The sequence below is a fragment of the Lepus europaeus genome, chromosome 17 (genome assembly GCF_033115175.1).
Source record: "Lepus europaeus isolate LE1 chromosome 17, mLepTim1.pri, whole genome shotgun sequence".
NCBI classification, from domain to species: domain Eukaryota; kingdom Metazoa; phylum Chordata; class Mammalia; order Lagomorpha; family Leporidae; genus Lepus; species Lepus europaeus.
The window spans coordinates 40,999,284-41,015,117 of NC_084843.1; the positions used below are offsets into that span (position 1 = coordinate 40,999,284).

At 37.4% G+C, this 15,834-nt stretch overlaps 2 protein-coding genes across 5 annotated transcripts in view; one reads left to right on the forward strand and one right to left on the reverse strand.

Moving 5' to 3' along the window:
- The window catches only part of PTEN (phosphatase and tensin homolog), a 101,941-nt gene extending 86,570 nt beyond the window's left edge, over positions 1 to 15,371 (reverse strand). The window contains exons 1-2 of one of the 4 annotated variants that reach the window (XM_062214638.1): positions 15,288 to 15,371; positions 13,431 to 13,525 (exon numbers count right to left, since the gene is read on the reverse strand). In XM_062214638.1, the coding sequence (XP_062070622.1) occupies positions 13,431 to 13,509 (79 nt within the window). In that variant the 5' untranslated portion in view covers positions 13,510 to 13,525; positions 15,288 to 15,371. Of the gene's footprint in view, positions 1 to 13,430; positions 14,025 to 14,880; positions 14,972 to 15,287 lie in introns of those variants that run through there. The other 3 variants (XM_062214636.1, XM_062214639.1, XM_062214637.1) reach the window with 3 other exon arrangements.
- A 61-nt stretch (positions 15,372 to 15,432) lies between these two features.
- KLLN (killin, p53 regulated DNA replication inhibitor) lies at positions 15,433 to 15,824 on the forward strand. The gene is given in 3 exon segments (XM_062214283.1): positions 15,433 to 15,459; positions 15,461 to 15,673; positions 15,675 to 15,824. Coding segments are annotated over 3 exon segments (390 nt in total).
- The last annotated feature ends 10 nt before the right edge of the window (positions 15,825 to 15,834 follow it).

Genomic DNA, 15,834 nt, shown 5'->3' on the forward strand with positions numbered 1-15,834 from the left:
TAGGACTGACCACTAATGACAAAGCAAACAAAATAGGGACATAACTTTCATAACAGCATTCAAAAAGATTATCAGTTTAATGACATGCATTAGATGCATTTGTCTGCAGTACCATATACTTGAACTAAACCAAATGCTAACTTTTAATAATCTCCTCCATCAAAACCAAAAACCTATGAAAGACTGTAAAAATTAAAATGTTGACCCAGTATTATCATAAAGTTCATAAAAGAGTATCTTTATGGCTCAAATCTTTATATTTAATGTTAAGATTTAAAAGTTAACTTCTGTTTTATCATTCTGCTTATTTTACTAGAAGAAATAATCTTAAAACACCCAGGTTGTGGTTACCCTATAATTATGCAAAAAGATGTACTACTACTAACTTTTAGAGCAAAAAGAGATGTCCAAACAGGTAAAATACAGAAGTGTGATATATCAGTAGATTGAGAACAAAGACCCAGTAATATTTAGCACCAATTCACTCAATGTTAACTCATTCTAAAAAATATAACAGATTACAAAATTTCCATTTGCACTTATCCTGAAGATGTAATCATGAACTAGCCAATATTCAAAGCTTACTACATACGGGAATTAAGAAAACAATGTTGTAATACAAGTATGTCTGCAGCAAGTGGGCTTGCTTTTTCTTAGTAAGCCCAATCTACTAAACTTTTAAATTTGCTTCTACAACAATTTACCTTTCAAAGTCTGTTAATCTGAAGCCATTTGAGAAATGTGTGCTAGACTGCTTCATTTTATATTTGGCTTTAACACAAGCAAGTCTCCATTCTATACTGCAAGCCAGGCAATCATTTGAAGACAACTTACTTTTTTTCAACTGGCAAAAACAACTTTGCCTAATTACAATATTTTAGCCTGCAAGAAAAACCAATATGAGCTAGAAATATATATGACTTTTAAAATATGAAGCCATGCATATTGTCACTCACTACTAAATTAAAAAGAATCATATTACTGATTTTATAATTGTCCTGTTCTAACATTTTGATAATGATTCCTACTTCCAATGAAGGTATTAAATCATTATATCAATTTTACAACTGCTTTAGTAGTGAATTATCCAAAACAGTCTGAAATTACACATGCTGAATTACTAGGCAAAATATGTATTTTAAAATTTAATAATATGCAATTTTAAAGTATACTGGTATATGTAAATCTACACTGCTTGATTTGCATAATTATAACCTTAATTTTAGTAAGCTATCTATAAATGTGAGAGGATACCATACTAATTTGAGTTCAATTATTGCAAATGGGGAAAAAAACAAAATCACTGATCATGATTTGTTGTATCATCTCTATATTCAAAGAATATAGCAAAAATTTAGTAAATGAGCTTTTAAAATATATAAAGCTTAGTAAACAGAAACACAGAAAGACCAATAGTTAGATGAGACAAGAATCAAAACAATACAAAAACTATCTCATACCTTTTAAATATTATTAAATAAACAAAATAGGTAATGACTTTTAATATTCTAATATTTGGATAAAAATCTCACCTATTTATATGCCTCACTTAAGTATGAGATAACCTGTGCATACATTATCTGTCCATTCAAAAACAGTCCAAAAGGATATCATTCTTTTCATGACCCACAATTCAGTACTGAACAAAGTCTATAAACTGATGCTATTGAAATAATCTACTTTTTTCACAGGCATTAGCTTGAAAATTGACAAGCTTCTTTTAAGAAAAATATAGGCCCCAGACACACACATAAATTCAAAAGCATATCTAAAAAATATTTTGATCATATTAACTATTTCATGAGAAACTTCTCAAGAAAATAAAAACAAGGTCAACATAATAAATAATACAAAATAGATTAAAATCAATCACATTCCAGTTTCTATTAAACCAAATATGCTTTTTCAAAGAGTTCTATACATCTTGGTAAGTTCATGTTCTTGAAAGTGAAAAGAAAGTTAGTTACAGAAACAATTTCTATAGTGGTTCAAAATGCAGCACAAAATTTTAAATAGGAAAGCTTGTTTGCATACAGACAAGAATTAAGTTGTAGGAGAAGAAGGCAGAGAACTTGAAAAATTTTTTAAGTAAATGTTTAAGGAATTCTTACAAAATTAATTCCCTGTTTCAAAAATTAATTCCTAAGTAAGCTTGCCAGGAAAACTATACTTTAAAAATATCAAAATCTTGTGTAATTTAATATCTCAAGTTAAAACATGATGTTTCCAATGACAAGTCAGTCTTCTACTACATCACCTTTAGCTCTGAACCAGTATCTTTTTACTTCAGCAGATAAACACTGGCATAAACCATTAAGCCTCATTTTTGTAAAAGCTTAAAATTTGGTATCAGTCTTAAAAAGTCATAATTAGATGATACCAAAAACCAAGGTGTCAAAATCACTTATATCACTAAATTATCTTAACTTTTTCCTACATCTGAATAACAGATGGTAGGCCTTAGTTCTTGGACAGTACACAATAATCACAATCTGTGTGACCTTTTCAGTATAAAAAGAATCCAAATAGCCTTAATAGCTAGCACCTTAGCAAATTTTATGGTATTGCACAGTCTTGACCACGACCTAGATAGAAGAAACTGTACCATGCTTTCAGTATACTAATTTATTTTACATAAGCTTCCTACTAACTAATCCATGGAAGCTATTCAAATGCTAGATTGCTTCTGAAGTTTACAAAAAAAATACTTGCATACACTCACACCCACAACATTTTTATTATCACTATGTTTTCATTAACATCCAAGGAGTTATCTACCAAACCTATATCAAATTTCCTTAAAAGTTGAAACAATTTTATCTAATTAGGAAAAATGTTACCCTTAAAAAGCAATCAGGTTTTTAAAAAGGTAAGAATATGTTTCTACCTCAATATTTTAATCTTTTTAACTATCTTAATAAACATATTTCACTGATAAAGAATTATATTGCCATAATGATAAGATTATTTGTTTTAGTAAAATAATTAAAAATAAAATATTAAGAAAAATAATAAAATTCTGACAAATGACTAACAAATGCCATTTTCTGACCACAAAGCTAGCACTGATTTTAAATGTGAATGCACAGCAAATCCTGATCAATTAATATCACATCAATTACCTAGGCAACTAGGCAAATATAAACCATATCATTCAAATTATGTTTCAGGGAGCAGTAGCATCATTACAAAGCCAATATCCCTTTCTGATTAACAAAGGAAAGCAACAGAATTATCATCACTGTAGTATAAAATGATGTGATGGTTTTTTTTCAAATTATTTCTATATCCATTTTGATTACAATGAAGCCTAACATTCCTACAACAGGAAAAGAAATTAAGAGATCAAAGCATCTATTATTTTAGATCAAAAATATTTCAACAAGTCTAATTTTATCTTACTTAAGTGAAATATGCTTTGAGTACTTTTAAATATGCAGATTTCCTATAAGTTATTATACAAAACAACAAGGCTCCAATATTTTAGCTCTTTTTGTGTAACTGATTATAATTTTTGTAAATCAAAATCAATAAAATTATCCTAATAACTTGTCCTCTTAAATCCACTCTAAAGAAAAAAAAAATCAAAAAAGGAAAAGAGGAAAAGAGGAAAAAAAGCCAAAATGCAAACAAGCTTAATTCATAACAGGAAAATAATATATTTTTCTGATGATTTCTCCATTTAAAATAATTAAGGCAATTAATGAAGCAATATGAAAATTGTGCTTTACAAAAAAAAAAAAACACCAATCACCAATTCAGTTCACCAGGAACAAGATTATAAAATATATGCAATATGAACAAAACTGGAAGCTAACATGAACACATGAAGTTTTAGCTAAGTAGGCCACTGGATGATTTTTTAAATTCTCTTAGTCATGTTTCTATAGGAAATTTTCTTAAGTCCAGTAAGCAAATAGAGTTCTTTATTCATATACTAAGATAAATACCATAAGCCCTTTTCAATAAAATTTGAGCAATGGGTACAATTTGCTTTCCTTAATAAATCTGAAGCTACCGTATGAAAAGCCATCCCAGTTTTAAAATATTTATCAATATATCTGAATATCTCTTGCAATTTCAAAAAGAATCACAATACTAAGTCAAAACCTAATTTTCATGAGAATTTTAAAAATAAGGCTTTGACATTTCATTCTCCATGTGTAAAATGAGAAGCAAAATAAACTGTAAAATCAAGCAAAAAGAAAAAAATGATAGCAAGCAATCTATTCCTAGAACACTTTCGTAATTATGCTTGTCTGCCCTAAAAACAAAACAAAACAAAATTTAGAATGCACTAAAGCTATTCCCTTGGCAGCCTCCCATCTCTAGACTAATCTAAAACTGCATTCCAACTTTTCCCTAAAAATTTCACATTAATACAAGTTTTTACTTTAGATAAGTACTTTAATTCACTAGGCTGACAGCAAATTTAGGGCCTAGAAAAGAATGTAACACAGGCATCAGGGAACTTTAGTCCTACTTTTTATCTGAGAAGATTTAGTAAGTTTTTATAACTTGTCAGAAATTTGCCATTTTACATCAGTACATTTAACTTCACCAAATCCGACTATAACAAAAGTAGCTGTAAAATAAAAAATTGTAAGATTAAAGATTAAAGATTAAACAGCAGCCAAGTATATCTGGAGCCAAGTAACTCCCAACTCCTTTACATAATTACAGGAAAAAATATCACTTTAAGAAAAACTGACATAAATCTTTAATTGCTTTCTCTTAATAAAGCATATCATTCTGTTAGCAGTTCTGCGTAACATTCTCTGGAATATCACATACACTACATTATGCTTACAAATGTTTATTGAAAACATTTCCAACCTTTTCTTAGCAGAGGTTCAAAGCAACACTTTCACAATCAGCCAAAGAACACATGAGCCCTTTTCAAATAAACCTTTTCTGTTACCAGGGATACCTTTTCTGGACAAAGTTCTTATTATAAAGCACACTGGCCAAGCAGCAGTCAGAAAACCTAGACATTAGGCCTAGCTCCATCAATTATTAGCAATTTGACCTTCTTAAATATCACAACCTAAGGGCAAAATTACTCTGATCAAAAACAATACTTGTTATGTATCAGACACTGTATACAGTATTTGGGACCAGATAATTCTTTGTTGGGAGTGGGAGGGAGGAGTTCCATGCATTGCAGCATGTTTCCCAGCATCCCAGACTCAACTAACCAGATGCCAAGAGCATGCCCTGTCACCCTTGTTATGACCACCAAAATGCCTCAAGACATTGCCAAAAGTCCCAGAAGACATCAGAGGGGATCGTCCACAACTGGCAACCAATACTCTGAAGATACCTAATCTATACTTGCAAATACAAACCTTTTCTAAAAACCTTCTGTGAGTTAAGGAGTTTTACCCCACATAAGAGATGTGAAACTGGGATTCACTAAGGTTAAGTAGTGTGTCTTTTAAAACAGAACTGAGGAGTGGCTGAGCAGAAATTTAAGCTAGATTTTAAGTCTTGGTGACTTCATATCTTTTCCTTTCTTTCCACCATGCTGCTTTTCTAAACTTGCTGCCTCATCTTAAAATCAGGATGTTTTCTAAGTTGAGCTACTGAGAGTTTTCAGCTATGAAATGAGCTAATGCATTAATCTGAAAGAGTATAACATATTTAGGGTTTGATTGATGGCAGAAAATGCAATACAGATTTTTCTCAAAGTGCGATCTCCAGAGCACCAGCATCATCTGTGAACTTGTCAGAAATACAAATTCTCAGACCCCAACTCAGACTTACTAAATTCTAACTCTGGGGATAGAGTAAGTCCTCCAGTATATTCTGGCACACATGGAAGTTTGAGAACCATTGATGTAACTGCAAAAAAATAATGCACCAGGTGCCCAAAAAACCCTGCACCCTTAACTGGACTCAATCTTCTACTAATCTTTAACAGGTTACTGATGATTCTGTAGGAACTGTAATTCTTAAACTGCAAAATAGTGAGGAAAGTAATACCTGCAATGCATGCCTTAGGTTGCTTTCATTGTTCTTTGCAAAATCAAATCAGCTAATGATTAAGAAAGGATTACGTTAATCAAAAAACAGTAAACAAATAAGATATATGCTAACTCTTAAAGTAATTAAAAAGAAAAAGTTTTGAACTCAAACCTGCAATACCCTTCATAAATTATGCCAAAATGCTGAATAAATTTTACAACATGGACAAAATAAGCCTGGCAAAGCACTGTTTTCATGTTATTGGGGGTGGGAGACAGAAAAGCTCAGGCATCTCACCTTTATCTCAGACAGATGCAGAGTAATTTATAACTTACACACTGAAGAAAAAGAAGAAAGTATCCCCCAAATTTCATATTTGAAGAAGTTCTCAATTCTACTTCATCTTCAATCAGTTCAGAGTAACTCAAAAAGATATCTAATTCAAGAGTGAGAAAATTTTACATGGAAAAGAAATCTTGCATTTATTTCACAGTAAAAAAGTGGCTTGCAACTTTCAATATATAAATTAATCAACTAAAGATTACATCTCATTTTAAAAAATCTGATTCAAAACACAGTACAATTCACAATACCTTAAATAAATACATCCTCTTCAGGAGACTGAAAATGTTAAACATATAGCATTAGCAGAGTATAATCTCTGCAATCACTATTAAAAAAGAAAGGGCTTTATTGTACTTCAGCCTGAATAGCTACAAAAATTAAAGGATATAATAGTTGAAGCTATTCTGAAGGGCTTTAATACTACCACATTAAGGTAAGATTTAGGTAATCATATAAAGCAAAAAATAGATGCATGGAAGAGAGACAGATACAGATTGATTTGGACAACACAGCTATTCTCATATATCAAAATGCACAATTCTATAACCTAGACTGAGATCAAAATACAGCTAATTTACAAAACATACAACAAAATACATAAGAGTCATATAATCAAATAGTTACATATATAATTAGAGACTGCCATTCATTCTGAAATACAAAACAAACAAGCAAAAAAAACTCACTGAAAATCAAGGGCTTCACTATCGAGGACAGTGCCTTACAGCTGAGAAGCCAATACTTATGCAGGCAAAGGGGGAAAAAATTATCCCTCTGCATATGTAATAGCCTTTACTGGGCAGATCACAAGCTCATTCTATCTTTCTCCATCCTTGACAACACAGTTTATGAAGAAAAAAGTCCTTCAGTTCCTTCTCCCCATTTCTAGGGCCTAAATTATATTGCAAATCTTGAATAAATGTGAAAATAGGACAGAATAGCAGGTTTAACACTAAATTTAAACTCCCATATTAATGTATTACAGATTTTATTAAATGTAAACCTTACTGTAATAAATGTAAGTTGGCATTCAGAACTGCACGACTCTCCCACAATGTTGAACTTAAAAAGAACTGCTAAAAATTATACTATTGATTAAAAAGTTTACATAACTCTTAGATGTATCATAGTTTTATGTCATTTGAGGTAGAGATTACTGTCAATAAAAATGTTTAAATTGACCACACTGAACACTAGAGAATATTTAACATAATTCATTTTTACTTTTAAAATACTACTTTATTACACTATAATAGGAAGCTTTTAACTTACTTTAATATTTTAAAGCAAATGTTTTTTGGTTAGTATGATTTATTTTTCTTTGGTCAACACTTTAAATGAGCACAGCTTTACATTGTGACAATACAGCAACATCACAGACATGTTAATAGCCAGAGCTCCTAAAGGAGTATCTCTATTTTTATTTATTTTTAGGAATACTCCTATAATCTAAAAGCACTCAAATCTTGAACCTGTTTAACAACTAACATCTAAAACTGAGAAAGATATATGCTAATTCTTTTACAGAAATTAAAAAGAAAAAAAAAGTTTCAACTCAAGCCTGCAATATCTTTCATAAATTATGCCAAAATGCTGAATAAATTTTACAACATGGACAAAATAAGCCTGGCAAAGCACTGTTTTCATGTTATTGGGGGTGGGAGACAGAAAAGCTCAGGCATCTCACTTTTATCTTGGACAGATGTAAAGCAATTCATAACTTCAGGTGCAATTACTTCTTCTCATCCTACAAACAAAAATACAAATAATTTCTCTACACAGGCTAATTTGAAATAATAATTTTTAAGAGCAAGAGCTGCCATTTAATTATTTACAATGTGGCAGGTACTATGTTAAGTGAATTACTTACATTATGTCATTTATTCTTCAAGATAAGCTTTATGTGTAGGTACCAATAATCATCTCCATTTTATAGATAAAATATATTGAGAAAGGTTAAGTGACTTACTCAAAAGTCATCTAGCTACTAAGTGGCAGAGCCAGGATTACAACATTGGTAGTTTGCCTCCAGAGCCCACACTGCCTGCCTAAAATTTAAAATGAAACAATGTATACATTTAAAGTGTAGTTAGAAGTGAGACTCAATTCTTTAACCTAAAATAGATTTAACCATATTTAAAAATCATAAAACAATATCCTCCACATTAACCTCTTATTTAAAGAAGAGAAAACTAATTATCCAGAATATTAAGACAGAGGGTTTGCTAACTTTGCATTTATTTACATATAACACAGAATTCAAACATTTCTAAGTTAGATTCCTGCTCACATTTGAAGTCTTCGCTATGGACAATAACTATGTATAATTACTTAAAATACAATAAACAACTTTCTTTTCCACATAATATGTATAGGTCAGAAGTATTCTTTTGCTGACAAGTAGTCACAATATCCATCTCTCATTATTCTCAATACTGCTAATAAGTGTAAACCTACTACCTCAAAGATGTCTGTCTACCAATATCCTACTGTCAACTGCTGAAAGTGAAGTCTGTCTTAACTGTAATGAACTAAATTAAAACATCATCCAAATGTAATTTACCTCTAAATTATGTTTACTCTTCATATATTAATATTTGCCAATAGCCTTTTTTATTCCAGTGCGAACTGTTTTAAAAGAACGAAACTGCTTCTTCTGCCACCAATGAAGAAAATTCAAAAAATTAGGGGAAAGGTATTTAAATATTCAAAACCAATATGGTAATGTACCTTTCCTGACAAATGAAAGTATTTTTATATTAGTGAAGGCATATATTCAATACTTACAAAGAGAACCATTATTCACAGACCAAAATACTTTTAATCATGGAGCAAAGAATAAATATGGCAGAAATATGGCCTATAAAAAAGAATTATGGATATCAGCAAATTTTAACCAACTTATTTAGTCTAATCTCAACATTATCGGTATTTCTGGTGGCAAGTGCATTAATCTGAAAACTATCAAAGAGAAAAAATTGTAAAAACCAAATAGTTACAGAAATACTTTTGACCTAAATCTCCTAAATTGATATAAATATCCTAAGTCACTATCTTTAGAACAAAACCCAAACATCTTTTCTTAATGGATTAGAGCCACAAAATGAATTAGCCAATGGTGACTTAGAAGATCAAACTTATCTAAAAACAAAAAGAGGGACAAAAACAGAGACGGGAAGAAAACAACAAAAGTAAGGAGTAATGAGTTCTATGTAGCAAAACAGTAGAACTGCTTTTTAAACCAATGGCATCTACAGAAAAAAAAATATACCAAATAAATTTCTTACGCTATGTTAACAATATATCTTCCAGAAGCTAAATCCTTATAGTATGGCAGAGGCTTAACATCTCAAGGAAGTCTAAAACTGTCATGTGCATTCACACTGCTAAATCTCCCTCCACTAACTGAACTGACATACATCAGTATAAAAACATGAACTCCACTTTTGTCTTACTAAAAAGACTGAGATTAAAAAGACTAAAATTTTAATAGAAAGTTTAATGGAAGTGAATTAATACTGAAACTCTGAACTGATTTTCCCATAATGAATTCATCTCCATTAAAAGTCACTGAAATGATGTGATTACTTCCGAAGTGGCATTAAAATTCTTAAAAAGTATTACCAACCCATGAACAAATAGCAAAAGGGGGTAAATTTTAAAATGAAAAGATTTGAAAATAAGAATCAAAGACTTTCTAAACTTCCTAAAAGTGACTCCTTAACACTTAAGAAGCTTACACATGTCGTTATTATGAAAAGGCAGATAAACTGCTCCATATAAATTTAATATCACCACCTTTCTGATTTTATTTAAATAAAAATTTTAAAGGTGATACATACAAATGCATCTTTTCCTACTGGTATAAAACTAAGTCTAAAAATTAAAGTGGTTATAACTCAACGTATTTTCTCGAATCATAATATAAGCAACATATGTAAATTTACACTGATTACTATACTGTTGTACAAACTTTTACAATGAATAGCTATATAATTCCCTTTTTATACTAAGAGTCACATACACTATAAACTACTCCTTTCAGATGTGCTTTACTCTTGAGTAAGCTTAATGGAAAATGAAGTTGACAAATTATACAGCAATTAGGTGGTACAGTCACATTTTTCTGGAAAGAAATACAGCTTAGCAGATATAAAACAATACAAAATAAAGACTGCGAATATAATCTTAAAACCTCATTTTTAACTTCAATAATCACTTACCTTAGTAGATATTATCACTAACTTCAGTAGTCATTATACTCTGTACAAGTTAAAAATATTGCCAATGGAGATTAGTATCTGGAAAGATGCAAATCTATTAAACTATAAAAATACAACAGAAGCCTAAATTTTCCAGATGACACCAAATTTTTATAGCCTCACATTTACCACTGCTTTCCAGACTAACACTATAAGAATAAAACCCAAGTTTTTAGAATTTGATTTTGCAAAAATATCTTAAAACTGTCCTATCTTCTTCAATCTTCCTCTAAGAAATCTCTTGATTAACCTTTATCAGATAAAAATACTCTAATTACTACTTTCATAAAGGAATTTAACTTTTAACAGGATAGCTGATGAAACAGATAGTTCAACCTGCTATGAAGGGTTCAATGACCATTTTAATTCCATCCTCCACACAAACACATACACAAAACAGAAAACACTAAAGTGAAAGCAAGAGAACCAAAGTGATGTGGTATATCAGAATTATAGGAAATGCAACAAAAAAGCGAGGACTTGACTGACTTTCCCTACTGACTTTTTTTCGTCATTAACATTTGGCTCAATAAAACCACAACTCTAGAAATTAAGTTTTATTAGTCATTTGATGTAATTTTTGATACTGCTTTTTACGCATTCTCTAAAAGCATAGTTTTAGAGAAACTTCTAAGTCACATAAACATCATGTGTAGAGGTCCTGGTACTCTGAAATTAAAGGAGAAACTACCAATCACTTCATGGATCACATAAAAGAACCTGGGAAAGTAATTTTAAGGTTTCGCAACTGTTACAATTTTAAATCAAATAAGAAAAGTAAAAAACAGCATAAACATACTTTGAATGCTGGAAGAAATCTGTCTACCAGAGAGCACTCTAATAATTTTTTTGACTGGAGGTTTTTAAAAAATATTAAATAGTTTGATCTTATATATCTAGATGATAGTCATTAATTCACATTAATAATAAGCTGCTCATGAAGTAAGTCATAAATCAGAAAAAAAAATTCCATAATTATCTTCCAGGCAAGAGGATCAAGTTCAGCCTTGGTGATGTTTTTTCAATTAATTCAGACTCCAAAATTTCCAAACACTCTTTTAAAATTTTGTCTTTAACTTAACAGAAAACTAAGTTTTGTGAAGCTACTTCTACAGTTAAGTTTTATCTTCATTTGAAACAAAAATTTTGGCAGAATTAAGTGCAGGTGATACAATCCCAAGGAATGAAATCTTTCAATACAAAACATTTTCTTAAAAAAAAAATCTTCCCCACAATTTTTAGCAGAGCATGTGGACACTTTAGCTCTACTTTTAAACAAAACATATACTGCTATTTGTTAAGGAAAGATTTTATCAAGAATACCCTATAAAAACTTATGCAATTACGTTAAACATTGTCCGCTGCTAAAATTTACATCACCAAATTTTTGGTCTTTAACAGAGGCCTTGACAGAGCTTAAATGCTTCGCTCACCTCAGACCAGTAACTGAATTGTTTTCACACATCTTAGACACTCCTGGTCTACCAATAACTCTCAATTCCTGTCAATACTTTCCATTCTGAAAAAAAAAAAAAAAAAAAAAAGAGGGCTCTATCCCCATCCTTGATCAAAACCAAGGTGTTGCACTTGAAACTGCAAAAAATACTAATGCTTTTCTATAACCACTAACTTTTGAAGTACAAAGGCCTAACTTTTAGACAACCAAAACTACACATCGTTGAAATTCTTGGGTTTCTGTCTTATTCAACAAGCTGACTCAGTACATTCAATCCACCGTATGAAAAAAAAAAAAAGCTAACACACCTACAATCTGGAGCTGCAGTAATCGCTCTTGGTACCATTTCTGGATATTAGCTAGTAGATTATATTTGACATTGCACGTAAATCAGAGTAGAATTAACGGATACCCAAAAGGTGTCAGAGGACCTGAAACCTGAAAAAGGTGAGTACTAATTCTGGCATCACAGTAATACTTACATTTCAAGTGAGAACTGAGGTTTAATCTCTGCAACTATTACTTGCTACACACATTTCCCTTGAACCTGCACAACATTATCATCTGGGATCAAAAACTACTCAGTCTCCATTCCATCATGAAAAGAGCACTCAACATAAAACGCTACTGGAAATGCAAATTTTACTCCGGATCCTACATCACCCATTAGGAGAGAAAACGGCTAACTGAACAAAGATTTAGTAAAGAGAACCTTATAAGGTGCACTGTGGCACCACTGATTTCAAACTACAAAACTTCTAAGTAAAGTTGCAAGCTGTAATTAACTTCATTTACACATACAAACCTACTTTTGCCCTCCCCACGCACACCACATATACTGAAAATGGTTTTGCTTCTAAACTTACACCAATCAGTCCATAATTCACATTTTTAAAAGAATCTAACAATGCAACCCGAGAAACTAAAAACAAATCACTGCGCGATTCTGATGCAATATGCGGACGCGGAACACTAATTTTCATTTTAATCTGATCTATACCCTTGATCTAGGGCCTAACAAGATTGAATCGAAATATGCTCAGTCTCCAAGCGTCTACTTTTTCGTTCACCTACAAGACCGGATTACCGAGCCCACTAATCCATCAACAGTGTACAGTATTCGGCATTAACGGACAATGGCCCTTAGGAAGAGACCACATACATGCACTACGAAACCAATCAGTGCCTTGACACTTGCAACCAGGCACGAGTTCCATCTAGCTGAACACACCCTGGGCGGAATACACCCGAAAAGACACACAAAAATCCATGCTCTGGAAATCTGACCAGGGCTCAACGCTACAGCTACCCCAAACTACGGAACATTTTCGCACTCGTCTACTCCCACGTTATGCGAGAGTGACAGAAAGGCAGAGAGCTGCCGCAGCAGAAATGGATACAGGTCAAGTCTAAGTCGAATCCATCCTCTTGATATCTCCTTTTGTTTCTGCTAACGATCTCTTTGATGATGGCTGTCATGTCTGGGAGCCTGTGGCTGAAGAAAAAGGAGGAGAGAGATGGCAGAAGCTGCTGGTGGCGGGGCTTCTTCTGTAGAATGGAAATGGCTCTGGACTTGGCGGTAGCTGATGCCCCTCGCTCTGCTGCCGCTTGGCTCTGGACCGCAGCCGGGTAATGGCTGCTGCGGCGGCTGCTGGATGGTTGCAGCGACTGGGCCTGCTTCTCCTCAGCAGCCAGAGGCCTGGCAGCGGCGGCAGCGGAATGGGGAGAAGACGAATAATCCTCGGAACGGCTGCCTCCTCCGGCGGCCTCCGGAGCCCGGGCCAGGGAGAGTGCGGCGGCGGCGGAGGGAAGGTTTAAAACCGGCCCGGGTCCCTGGATGTGCCGCCGCCGCCGCCGCCGTGTTGGAGGCAGTAGAAGGGGAGAGACCAACTCTCCGGCGTTCCCAGCCCTGGAAATGGTGACAGGCGGCTCCGAACCCCTCCCGGGAGCTGCAGCCGCCGCGGCCGCCGCCGCCGCCGCCGCTTCTCCCCCCCGCTCCAGGAGCGGGAGGTGCCGCCGCCGCCGCCGCCGCCGCGCCTCAGCCGGCTCCCGCCCGAGCCCACGGCTTCCACCTTCCCTCGCAAGAAAAGCCGAGGAAGAGGCGGCACGGTTAGAAGAGAAGACGAAGAGGAGGCGAGAAACGCCGCCGCTGCCGCCGCCGCAGGCCGGCCGGCTCCCGGAGGGCGCTGCCCCCGCGGCTGCTCACAGGCGCTGAGAGGGGCTCTGGGCCGCGGCCGCCGCCGTCTCTCATCTCCCTCGCCTGAGCCGGGCCTAGCCTCACAGCGGCTCAACTCTCAAACTTCCATCATGGCTGCAGCTTCCGAGAGGAGAGAACTGAGCGCAGCCGCGTCCCAGCGCCCGGGCGCGTATCCTGCCGCAGTGCACAAAGAGTCCCGCCACATCACCGTCGCCGGCCTGCCCGCCCCCTCCGCCGCCGCGCCGGGAGCCGGGGCGCCTCGGGAGCCCGAGGGGAGGCGGGGGGCGAGCCGGAGGCGGACGGGACCGCGCCGGGGGAGGGGAGGGCCGGGCCGCGCCGGGGAGGGGTGGGGGGCGGGGGCGGCAGCTCCAGGTGCGAGCGCAGGGCCCCCGACCTGCTGGTGCTACTGAGCATGCCCAGTGTGACTGCCTGCGGCTCGCTCGGGCTTGTTCCGAGGCGCCCGGCCGTAGCTGCACTTGCCGCGGCTGCTGCTGCAGCGGCTCGGGGCGGGGGCACGAGCTCGACCCCTGCCCGGACGCCCGGCCGGAGCCAGGGCAGACTGCGGCGGGGCGGCGTGGGGGCAGAGGCTAGGCGGATGGTGACAACTGAGACGGGTGCGTGAAGCGGTGTCGCCGACTGCAGTGTGGGGTTACCTGTGCACAGGTGGACCGCGCGGGTCAGTGTCTAGGGACACGCCGCGAGGACGCCCCTCCCCCGCCATGGCGAGCGAACGCGCGCTCCGTTTGTCCCGCTGTGGACGACCGCGGCGGTTCGCGGGGATCTCACGGTCGCAGCCTCTGCCTAGAGCGCCCGCGCCGCCGCCGCCCCCGGGTCCTCAGGGTGTCCGCCTCAGCACAAAGGACGACCCCCTATGGTGTCTCGCCTCAGCCGGCGCCTGTCACCGCGCCACCTCTCGCTGCCCCGGCTCCTCGGTTCATTTGCCCGAAAAGCGAAAGCTCTCGGCCGGGCGCGCTGAGAGCGCACACGTCGCCCCCCTCCCCGAACGCCCAGGGCCCGAGGGCCGCCTGACTTAAAGAGGATCCCCGCCAGTGGGACGCACCCCCACAGCCCCCTCCGCCGCCCCCGGAGGGCTGAGCATCTGTCCCCTCGGGCTCCGGGTCCGTTCGCGGCGTCGAACTCGAGCTCGGTCCGCAGAGGCTGCCTCGCCCCGCCCACTCTCCGGGCCGCTGAGAAAACCTGGCACGATGGATCGCCCGCGGCCGGCTTCCGCGCTCGCCGGGCCGGCCGGTGCACGCCGCAGGCCCAGGTTGCCGGCCCGGGCGCGGCGTTCAGGACGGTAGGAAGCTGCAGCCCCGCGAGTGGGCGGGGCGAGGAGCCCTAGGAGGGTTCAAAAGGGGGTGGAAGGATACCCGGGCCACCGTCGGAACTACTTTCAGGAAGGGGTCACGTGTGCTCCTAGTTGGGGAACTTTCCAAATTCCCACTCCTCCAAGCGTAGCTCCGGAGGCAAGTGCTTCGCCAGCTACGCTCGGGGTGTTCCCGCCTGGCGCGGGCAGCACCCCCAAACCCTCCCAGGTTGCAGAGGGACGGGGTTGGGGTGCTCAGTGGAGCCTCCGCAGGATCGCTGTTCGGGCTAGCTGCTGGGCA